Source organism: Arctopsyche grandis, chromosome 4 (genome assembly GCF_051622035.1).
Source record: "Arctopsyche grandis isolate Sample6627 chromosome 4, ASM5162203v2, whole genome shotgun sequence".
In the NCBI taxonomy this organism is placed as follows: Eukaryota; Metazoa; Arthropoda; class Insecta; order Trichoptera; family Hydropsychidae; genus Arctopsyche; species Arctopsyche grandis.
In genome coordinates, this window is record NC_135358.1 from 7,971,053 (window position 1) to 7,982,900 (window position 11,848).

The 11,848-nt window shown below is 32.2% G+C and overlaps 1 protein-coding gene across 1 annotated transcript; it reads left to right on the plus strand.

The window, feature by feature from the left end:
- Positions 1 to 7,463: 7,463 nt before the first annotated feature.
- Acsf2 (Acyl-CoA synthetase family member 2) lies at positions 7,464 to 11,766 on the plus strand. The gene is made up of 12 exons (XM_077430050.1): positions 7,464 to 7,630; positions 8,456 to 8,669; positions 8,749 to 8,877; positions 9,469 to 9,689; positions 9,761 to 9,888; positions 9,962 to 10,068; positions 10,385 to 10,512; positions 10,586 to 10,754; positions 10,843 to 10,956; positions 11,036 to 11,178; positions 11,256 to 11,397; positions 11,474 to 11,766. The coding sequence occupies exons 1-12, from the start codon at positions 7,566 to 7,568 to the stop codon at positions 11,699 to 11,701; spliced, it is 1,788 nt and encodes a 595-aa protein (XP_077286176.1). The 5' UTR covers positions 7,464 to 7,565; the 3' UTR covers positions 11,702 to 11,766.
- The last annotated feature ends 82 nt before the right edge of the window (positions 11,767 to 11,848 follow it).

Here is an 11,848-nt window from a genome sequence, read left to right on the forward strand (position 1 = left end):
TCCGTGAAATTGTCTATTACACGCATTCGGCAAGAGAATTGCCGAATGCGTGAAAAATGCAAGCACGTTGCCCAGTTCACGGATTTGGCAAATTCTTTGGCGAATGCGTGTATTCGGCAAGAATTTGTCTGCTCAAAGCATGGAGTCGGCAAATAGACAGCAGCGCTCCGGTGTTGTTTTTTAGAACTGGACAACGTGGTTAAGTGTCAAAGTGACAGCTGAAAAACTTTTGCTCGTAAGAAGACAGGACCGAAAAGATGCACATCCGAGAGACAAGATCGCCTGATAACTCTATTATCTTCACGGCAATGGTTCAAAACTGCTGTAGAGATAAGAAAAGAGATCTCGGATTAATTTTCAATTGAAATTAGTGATGTAACCTTAAGAAAACGACTCAGAGAAGCTGGACTGCACGCTCGGAAACCTGCGAAAAAACCATTACTTACGAAGAAAATGATTAGATTAGAGTGGTCGAAATATCACAAAAATTGGACGACATCGGATTGGCGACAAGTTATTTTTTCTGACGAGTCGAAATTTAACCTCTTCAGCTCCGATGGTTTTCCGTATGTTCGAAGAAAAGTTGGAGGAAGATTCGACCAAAAATGTACCCTGAAGAGAGTGAAGTAGCCCCCAAGCCACATGGTTTGGGGATGTTTTTCTTATTATGGAATTGGTCGAATACAGTTTGTGCAAGGTTCCATTGACGGAATAACATATAAAAAAAATCTAGAAGAAAGTTTTATCCCATCAATGGAAAACCATCTTTCAAATTCTGATGATGTCATATTCCAAGATGACTCTGCCCCTGTCATCGAGCTAAATTAGTGAGTATTAATTTTATTTAATGATATTGAATGTAATTAATAATATTTCGATCAAAAAACTGAAATATTTTTGTTGAAATATTACACAGGAGTTGGGTGTAAAGACATTAACATGGCCTGGGAATAGTCCCGATTTAAACCCAATTGAAAATTTATGGATGGCTATTAAATATAGGATTAGTAAAACAAATGTGTCTAGCCATCAATCATTAAAAGAGACCATTGAAAAAGTATGGTATGAAGACTTCCCCATCGACATTTTAAGAAACTTAATAGATTCTATGCATAACCGTAAAAAAGCCGTCATAAAATTAAAAGGAGCCGCAACAAAATATTAATTAAGTTTTTATATATATATATATATATATATATATATATATATATATATATATATATATATATATATATATATATATATATATATATATATAGCTCCCTCTCAATATCATATTTTACACGGATTTCGCACGCATTTATTTCTAAAACTTAATCCAGTCACTCAATAATTTTATTAACCGCACCCTAGTGTAATTTAAGTGTTTTAATAACCAGCCGATCAATCGTTAAAAGCATTTATTTCTCAGTGAATTTTTAAAATTTATCTTTTACCAAGTTTGTATAACTGACAGGTAAACCAAACAGTGATAAATTAATCCTCCTTCACGCCGTAATTTGCGTCGGTCTTAAGTCCAAAGCAATAAGTCGTTCATTTTATTGCTCGCTCCTTCAAATTTTTAATGTACTTTGTGCATTAATAACACATGAGCTGTGTTCTTCAACTATTCCATAGTTGCTTTCTATATTTAATTCAAATTAAAGTAACTATTGGAGTTTTGTACTCTTTATTATATTATATTGTCGTGTATTGATCTCTTAAATCAACAAAAAAAGGTCAGGTCGAAGGCGAAAACCGAATTTTGCATTCGTCTACAGTGAACCATAAATCTTGTACTAAATTGTTCCCAGAACACTTTTAACGAACTTCGTGATCCCTGTTTTCCATATTAATTTAATTTAAATTAACTCTTAGAGCTTTATACTCCTTATTATATTTCATTATTAAAATATTGAATTGCAAATCACATTCACATATATAAATCCGCTGCCTAAAAGAGGCTTTTCACGTTAAAGATCTAGAAAAGAAGTGTGACAATTGCTAATCTATTATTATCATAACTAACAACTATCACTTACAAAGTAACCCTATTAAATAGCATGCAATAACTTAAATTAGACTATAAATAAATAACTAGAAATTAATAAAATGATGCAGTAACACTCTAGATTTCGCCCAACTAAGGTCTAGGAAAAAGGAATTCGAACTCGAACTTGGAAATAGATACGAGAAATTGAATCCAGAAGCAGACATCGAGGAATTGAACACTATCATTAGCTCGGTCATAACCTCAGCAGGTAAGAAATTAGGTGGATTCAGGAAACGGATTAAGCTAAGCAACATTTCAGCGGAAACAAAAAACCTAATTAAGCAAAGAAGGAATTTAAATAGGGACAATAATAAGCAAGAATACAATCTAGTAAATAAGGAAATTAAAAAGAGAACAGTCAGGGATGTCAGGGATTTTAACAGTAAGCTTATAGAAAATACCATTAAGAATAACCGTAGCCTGAAAAAGTGCAAACAGGATCTTTTCTTAGGCAAAAACCAAATGATCGCAATCAGATCAGAGAGTGGAGTTATAATTAGGAATAGAGAAGAAATCATAGACAGAGTTTACACGTTGTATGCAAAACCATACGAGAACAACAACGAACAACTTCCCGCTCCGAAATCCCGGCCAAACGGTTCCTTGGTTCCTGCCTAGCGAAGTACAGGCCGCGCTAAAAAACTGCAAAAAACGGTAAAACCCCAGGGGAAGATAATATTCCCATTGAATTACTAAAATGTGGCGTCTCCCCCCTAAATAATATCTTAGCTAGGCTTTTCAGCAAATGCATCCAGAACCAAGCTATACCAAAAGGATGGAACAACGCAACGATCATTTTAATACACAAAAAATGTGATAAAAGCGATATTAAGAACTACCGACCGATTAGTCTACTTCCAGCGGTTTACAAGCTCTTCACGAAGGTTATTACAGAAAGGCTGAAGAATATCCTCGACGAGAACCAACCTATAGAACAGGCAGGGTTTAGGGCAAATTTTAGCACAATGGACCACCTCCAAGTAGTTGGCGAACTAATCGAAAACGTCAACGAATATTGTGCCTTTATATTGGATACTAAATATTGGCCATTGTGCCTAGGTTTCATCGATTATGAGAAAGCCTTCGATACAGTTAGCCATAATGCAGTACTTAAGGCTCTACAAACACAGGAAGTGCAGAAACCCTATGTGGGGCTGTTAGCTGCAATATATAAGAATGCCACGCCACAGCTTCGGTTAAAATTTTTTCAGGTACAGATAGATTTAGCATAGGAAAAGGAGTAAGGCAAGGAGATACAATCTCGCCAAAGTTATTCAATGCGGTGCTTGAGGGAGTTTTCAGGAACTTGGAATGGGACACAGTCGAGGTAAGCATCAACGGTCGCTTCGGTCACCTTCGGTTCGCAGACGATATAGTTTTAATAGCTCGAGATTCAGCTGACCTACTTATCAGACTAACACAGCTGGACAGGGAAAGTAGAAAAGTAGGATTAAAAATTAACGTAGATGAGACCAAACGAATGTTCAATAGTTATTGCATGCCTGATAGCATCCCATTAGATGATAAACCAGTAGAATTAGTAAATAATTATTTTTATTTAGGTCAAATAATTGACATGTCTGGTAGTAAACATGAAGAGATAAAGAGGCGTATGAAATTAGGATGCAGTGCATTTGGACGGATGAATGCTGTTTTTAAATCAAAAATGCCACTCTGCCTGAAGAAAAAGATCTTCGATCAATGCGTTTTGCCAGTATTGACGTATGGATGTGAAACTTGGACACTGAACGCCAAAATGCTACACAAAATCCAATGCACTCAAAGAAGTATGGAACGATGTATGCTTGACATAACGACAGGAAGCGGAACACGTGGGTGAGAAGCAGTGGCGGCTCGTGATAATTTTTAGTGGCGGGGCTGCACTGAAAATATGTCTAAAAAATGTCACCATAATTATTTTATCATGTCATAACAGGACAAAATAAGCACAATTTTTGGCGTACGACCACTTACATGTGGATTTAAGTATTATTGAAAAAAAAACTAGCAAAATTCACCACTCATTAAAGGGGTGCGTCCAAACGCGATGAAGATTTCGAAAAATACGCTGGTACTCCAGTAAGATTGCTAAAAAAATTCGTTCTTGCTGGTTTCGCGACGCGGATTAAAAAAAACCCCAAAACCTTTCAAAAACTTAACCCCCTAATTCGTAACGAAAAACATTAACCTGTTGACAATGCATCGATACATCGGTTGTTTCATCTGCCATAACAGCTAGATAAGTTGTTTTTTTTTTTATTTCAGCACTTATTTGTTCCCTACACACGTTCAAAATACAATCTAAAAGTTAATTTTGAATAGTTTTTGATGTCCCTTTAAAAACCGAAGAAGTTTGAAAATGTTTTTTTAAAGAATCGTCGAAATTTTGTGAATATTCTAGAAGCCCCCGAAAAACTCCTGGATTTTTTTAATTATCTGTTTCATCGTGTCCCCTCATTGGCATTTCAAATTTACCGCAAAATTTAACGCAATCAATAATTTTAAATAAAACATCCCGATTTTTTTTTGACGTTTTCGTTATGCTTATCTATTTCCCGCCGACAAGCTTCCCAAAATCGTGAGATTACCCAAATTTTTTAAGTGTTCGACACTTCCCTCGTGTTTTTAAATTTATCGTTTAAATGTTTTAAGTCAATAACTCCTGTTTTCGTCCAAGATGCTTCGCCTGGCGACTCGCCTCCAAACAAAAGACACGGATAACAAAATAACGCGTTTTTTTCTGTACATCTCGTTAACCAATTGTATTTTTTATAAATGTCTGGATTAAATTTTCGCGAGTAACTAAAAGATCTACTAGTTGCAGGCTGTGAAATAATTAAATTGGGCGTGAGGCAGCCTAATGCTTTTATAGCGACTTTTTCGGTAAGTTCTAGTCGCGAAAAGTGCAAATTTTGTAAATATTTTACTGAATTCTTTTGTTCTTCCATTTTTAAAAGAAAAAAAATCTTAATATATTTAAATAAAAAATTACGAGAAAAAGTTAAACAGATTTGAAAAAAGTTTGCTGTTATCAAAATGAAAACGACTCACCGAAGATTTGATGAGGGCTCGTACACAACCAATTAAGAGTAACGAAAACGAATAAAGCTGTGATCGCGCGATTCAACTAATCAAATGTAAGATCAAGCGCGCGAAATCTTAAACAAACTGACAGATGAATGTCGAAGGCGAAGACTGCCGACTGTAGACGGCAGACAGGCGAAGGCTGCCGACTGTCCAGCCCAAAATGGCAGAGTGAGTGAAAGAGAAAGAGCTATCTGCAGTTGAAAATAGCTCTTTCTCTTTCTCGTTCCGAAACTCCGGGCTGCGCAGCGTTCAGCTCGGCGCTGTAACACTTTACAGCCAGTACAGCAACATTTTAATTCATCTGTCACCATACAAGTTAGTGGGGTCTTCAAAACGGTCAACATTACTTACAATATCACCCTTTTGGATATGGGTGATATTGTAAGTAATATTTACTCTGTCGAAGGCCCCAATAGTTAAGTCCATCCAACTAATAAAAAAAATATCATTAATAAATAAAATATTAAATGTATTATTAAATATATATCTTAGAATTTTATAGGAGGGGCTGCAGCCCGGCAGCCCATTAGGACGAGCCGCCACTGGTGAGAAGCATGACAAGGGTAGTAGACATAGTGGATAGCGTAAAGAGATTGAACTGGCAATGGGCGGGCCACGTGGCTAGGAGAATGGACGAAAGGTGGACAAAATAAGTGATTGAATGGTACCCGAGAGAATGCAAAAGAGTAAAAGGAAGTCCGCGGGGAAGATGGGTAGACGAAATTAGGAAAATGTGCGGGGTGAGATGGATGAGAGTTGCGCAAAACAGAATATATATTTTTTATTTATTTTATTTTATTTTATTAATTGAAAAATCAACAGACAGGATGTACAGAGATAGGTATAAAAAAAAACAAAAAGTAAATAAATAATATATGTAACATCCGAGTCCAATAATAGATTTTTACAAAAATGAAAAAGACATATATATGTATATATATATAAATATATATATATATATATATATATATATATATATATATATATATATATATATATATATATATATATATGTATATATATTTGAAATTATTGCGTTGCAATGACACTCATTCCCATTTTTTCCCGTTTTTTTTCCACAGTAATCTTCCCGGACATCCATACAAGAAATCCTGAAAGTTCCATTGTAATCGGTTCAGTGATTTAGGAGCCTATTCGAGACACACACACAGACATTCATTTTTATATATATAGAGGATGATACATACGTAATATTGAAAAATAGAGACAATATTTTCATGGTTTATATTTTTATGATAGAAAATGGGGGGGTTGATATATATGTATATATGTACATACATATAGTACATATGTAAGTGAGGAGATGTTGCAAAATTGATTAATTAATTTTTATACGTTAATAACTCTTTCGTGCATCGACGTAAAAAGGATTCTCGGTTGCAAATGTTTGTCGGGAAAACGTGAAAATATGTAGCAAGAAGTCCCGGCGAACACGCCACTTCCGCTACATTATGTAAACTGCAACAAGCAACTCGCTATACATATAACAAGGAAAATATTCATAAATTTCACGTAATGTTCGCTCAAGATTTATTCGGAAATTCGATAGATAATCCCGTACGAGGTTTGCGTATAAATACGGAAATTATTATTTTTTACTTATCATTTTGTGTATGTATTATGTATATGTACATATGTTGAATAAAAACCCATTTAAAGTTTGGATGAGTGTGTTTCACGTTGAGGCAGCAAACATCGATAACCTTTGACTTGCTTAAGACCTTCGATTCTTCGCAGAAACGTTTCGGGATGGTCTACTGTAGTTCTTATTTTCTAATGTGAAAATTTTCACCATGAACTATTAAAATATTTATGAACTATTTTTTTTATTTAATACAATGTCACAATGCAATGTGACAATGGATGTGAATTTCTTAAGTTTTACATAATACATACTTGTATTATGTAACTTATAATAATAATTCAGAATTTTTAATATGAAAAATAGGGAGCATATCGTGACGATCTATAAAATATTCAAGATTTAAAAAAAATAAAAAAAAGTTATAATTTTTTAGATATTAGGTTTAAATGTTTGTTTTTGTTTCAAACATTTAATTATACTTGTTCTGACTGTCCTATAGTAACTAAACCTGACTAAAACCTGTTTTTATATCACATTATACATACACATATAAAACATGTGTATGTGTTTAATCCATATAAACACGTTTGTAAACTGTATTCAATATTTTTCAATTTCTGTAATCACTTTCAAATATTTGACATGTGTATATTCTGTATCTATTACAATCCGTATTGAAACTGAAATAAAGCAGTCATTAGTTTTCTTTTTTTAACATAAAGCGAATATCAAATTGATAACGGTCAGTGGTTGTAGTAACACAGTAGGAGACGCACGTCTCATTTTCATCAATATTAGAATTGTAGTTTATGTTAGTGTTTATTTGTTATCTTCAGTAAAATGACTTCCCCGAGGATATCATTAATCTTCAGATCGCTCCTTGGTCAACGCACAATCAGCAAAAAGTAACGCATTTTCCATATATTTCATCGTGAATTATTCAATATTGCATTGATTTAAATATGTCACAGTGTCATACCATACGTTATGACGGTGTGTGGTTTGAATAATTAATCAATTTCAATTTAGTTTTAAATAATGTACTTGTTTGTAAATAATTTGCTTTATAATTTCAATATGTAATTAATTGGGTTGCTAATTTTTCAATCAGAGATTGTACATGTTTATAAAAGACATTTCTCGTAACTCAGCATTTATAAAATATATATGTATGTATGAATATGTTTTTCTTTTTATTAAATGAGGCTGTCTTCTTATATAACAGTATAGTATAAATAATAATTTATTAGATATATTAAATATTTATAAAATTTACTTATTTATGAAGAATAATAATACATTTCTTTATCACATTACTTTGTTTGCATATAGTAGTAAAGAATGTGTATATTATTATTATTGTTTTAGTTTTGCTTCAAAACATTTAGTTCAATTTAACGATTAACAAAAATGAGAGCATATTACTTTTGATAAAATTACACAAATAAATGTTACTATCTGAATCCACACACTATCTTTGTAAATAAACACAAATTTATCTTTCATTTTGGGTGCCGGATATATGTACAAATATACAGTTGGAATTGAATTCATTCACAAATTATTTATTATTTAATTAAATTGTACATACATACATATGTTTATGACAAATTATTTGATTTTATTTGTATTGGAATCAATCTATTTTTTGATACCTTTAAACAGTTTTACGTTTTTACAATGTTATATGAGACAAAATTTCCAATATCAACACCAACCACAATTTTCAGGAATGACTGGATTTCAAAACGAGTGTTTAGTTCATCACCACTCTTGTCAAATAATAGCGATCTAAGCTATATACATCATGTCGGAGAACAGCCATTAAAGTATACGACTATTGGACAATGTCTCGAAGAAGCGGCAAACATTTGGCCCGACAGGCCATGGATTACTTCATGTCACGAAGGCACCACTTTAACCTTTAGTCAAGTTTTCGAACAAGTAAAATGTTTAAATTAAAACAAAATATGAATATGCATAAAATGTACACGGTCATATACATTTGTTCAACCTCATTTAGGCGGATATGCTCGCTGCAGGTTTGATTGAGTGCGGACTTCAACCTGGCGACAGAATTGGCATTGCATCGCCTAATTATTCCAGATGGATAGTTTCTATGATGGCTGCAGCTAGAGCTGGTCTTATTCTTGTAAGTTTCAGCGAAAAGTTGCTTATTTTATTTTATTCTGACGTACATATTTATAGGTAGTATCTTGAGGTGACGTATTTACATATATGTATTTTAGTTATTCTTTCAACTGTATTCGTAGAAAATTCAAAGTATCATTTCAAATTAGTTTTAAGTATAAAAGATACTAATTTTATTTACTATAATAATATTATAGTACTTAAAACACATTAAACTTATGCTAAGCTTAAATTTTCATTTCACTTAGATTTCATAATGTAATGATATTAATTTTACATTAAGATAAAGAATTTATTATATAACTCTCCTTATTGTCATTTCATTTAATTTATATCTTTCGTGTATAATGTTTTATTTAATATGTGATGGATTGTTTGACATATTTAAAAATAAACAAATATTAAAAAACTGGAGATTGCAACTTTTACGTATATATTATATTATATAAGTTTATTATATAATCACGCCATATTAAAAAGCAATTAATTGAGTATTTGAGAATTCGTCAACAACTTCATCTATTGTAATCAAATTTACAATTGTGAAAAACAACATAACATAATAAATAACTTATGAAATTTCCATGCATAGGTACCGATTAATCCTGTTTATACGGAAAGTGAACTAGAATTCACTTTGAAAAAAGTCAGCGTCAAAGGATTAATAATGCCAAAGGAATACAAAGATCACAAATATTATGAAATGATCAGAAACATGTCACCGGAATTAGATCGAAGTAAACCTGGTTCATTACAGAGTTCCCGGCTACCCGATCTTAAACTTATAGTGATTATGGATAACCATAAACTACCGTAAGCTAAATTTATAATTTCAAACACACATTTTCGTACCAATAATTTGTACTATGTTTGTTTTAATGCAGTGGTACTTATACGTATGATGACATACAATCAATGGTGAATTCCACAACAATGCGAAATGTTTCAGAATTACAAAAAGTCATACAATCAGATAATGCCTGTAACATTCAGTTCACTTCTGGAACAACTGGTACTTTTGAAACATTACATTTGAATAAGTTAACATGCCAAAGTATGTAATTCATATAAAATATAACTTTCAGGTAAACCAAAAGGAGCATTGCTGTCCCATTACAATTTTGTGAACAATAGTTATCTGATTGGCAAAAGGAACGAACTTTCAGAGAAATATCACAAAATATGTGTTCAGGTATTTTTATGTCATATTCATCAGGATTTATCATAGCAGTAAATTATGTACAAACATATAATCATTTGAGTGATATTCCTATCTCATTGGGCAGTTGATTATAGTATTCTACTTTTTTTTTTTTGTTTATCAGCAATTCCATTAAACCTTTTTACAAGCCTATTCTATGTCTTTTGTATATACATATATATAAATTTCTTTGATGATAAAAACTGATATTTTTCACTGGGTAAAAATATAGTTTGTTGCTGTTTTTAAATTGATATTATTTCTAGTTGAAGAAAAATAGTCTTCATTGAACTATTTGTTTGCTTAGGTACCCCTATTTCACGCATATGGCCTCGTTATTGTAGTAATGGCATCCCTTCAACATGGATCAACGATGATACTACCATCACCTATGTATAGTCCAAACGAATCACTGAAAAGTATTATCAATGAAAAGTAACGATTTTGTTTGTAATACAAATACATTTCAATTATATATAATATAAAATAATATTAATATATATTTTAGGTGTACCTTCATTACTGGGACGCCAACAATGTATGTGGATTTAGTTCATACGCAAAAATCAAGTGGAATTGATTTCAAAACTCCAGAAATTGCGCTTATTGGTGGTTCACTGTGTTCGCCGATACTGTTCGAACAAGCTAAAAAAGTTTTGAATGTATCAAAAGTAAAGGTGAAATTTTCAATATGTAATAATCTATTACTTATAATTTGTTTTGTATTATTATCGATGCTATAAATGTTTTATTTATGAAAGTTAGTCAGTGTATGGAATGACTGAAACATCAGCGGTAGTATTTCAGTCTTTATATAATGAAAATCTTCGACAAGCCACTGAAACCGTGGGTCACATTCAGGAACATACAGAAGCGAAGGTTATTTATTTTCATTAAAATTATATATAAAGTATATTATGTGCATAGTGAATTTTTTATGATGTTTTATATTATTTAGGTTGTTGATGAAAAAGGAAATATTGTTCCATTTGGCACTCCTGGAGAGCTCTGTATAAGAGGATACTGTAATATGCTGGGGTATTGGAATGACTCGGAAAAAACTAGTGAAATGATTAGCCCCGACAAATGGTTAAGGACTGGGTAATGTCACATACTTTTTATTTATAATTTTTTTGATAAATGCTCGTACAAATAATATATGTATGTATATATTTTAGTGATCAGTTCATACTGCAAAAAGATGGATATGGAAAAATAGTGGGAAGGTTGAAAGATATGATTATACGCGGTGGTGAAAATGTTTTTCCAAAAGAAATAGAGGACTTTATTAGTACTCATCCAGATGTTGCCGAATGTCACGTACGTGTGTTGAATATGGTTTTATATTGATTTTTCTCTGTAATCACCATAACAAATAAGTAACCTTTCATTAAAGGTTTTTGGAGTAAAGGATGATCGTTTGGGTGAGGAAATATGTGCAACTGTTCGGGCTAAAGAAGGTTCGAATTTTGACTATGATCAAATGAAAAGATATTGCCAAGATAAGATATCCAATTTCAAAATACCAAGGTATCTTAAAATAGTTGATGATTTTCCAAAAACTGCATCGGGAAAAATTCAAAAATTCAAACTGAAGGAAATGTTTGAGAATGATCAATTGTGAATGTTTTGCATGGCAACCAAATATCAATTATATGCCGTCAAATTGTAACTCATGCTTGTTAATCATGTTATAACTACATATATTTTTATTTAATATAACTACATACATACATACGATATAACATATATTTACATCTTAACTGGATAT

Coding starts and splice junctions, on each gene's coding strand:
- Acsf2 (XM_077430050.1), top strand. CDS start 7,566: ATGACTTCCCCGAGGATATCATTAATCTTCAGATCGCTCCTTGGTCAA. Junction 9,889..9,961: donor GTTCACTTCTGGAACAACTG/GTACTTTTGAAA, acceptor TATAACTTTCAG/GTAAACCAAAAGGAGCATTG. Junction 11,398..11,473: donor CAGATGTTGCCGAATGTCAC/GTACGTGTGTTG, acceptor CTTTCATTAAAG/GTTTTTGGAGTAAAGGATGA.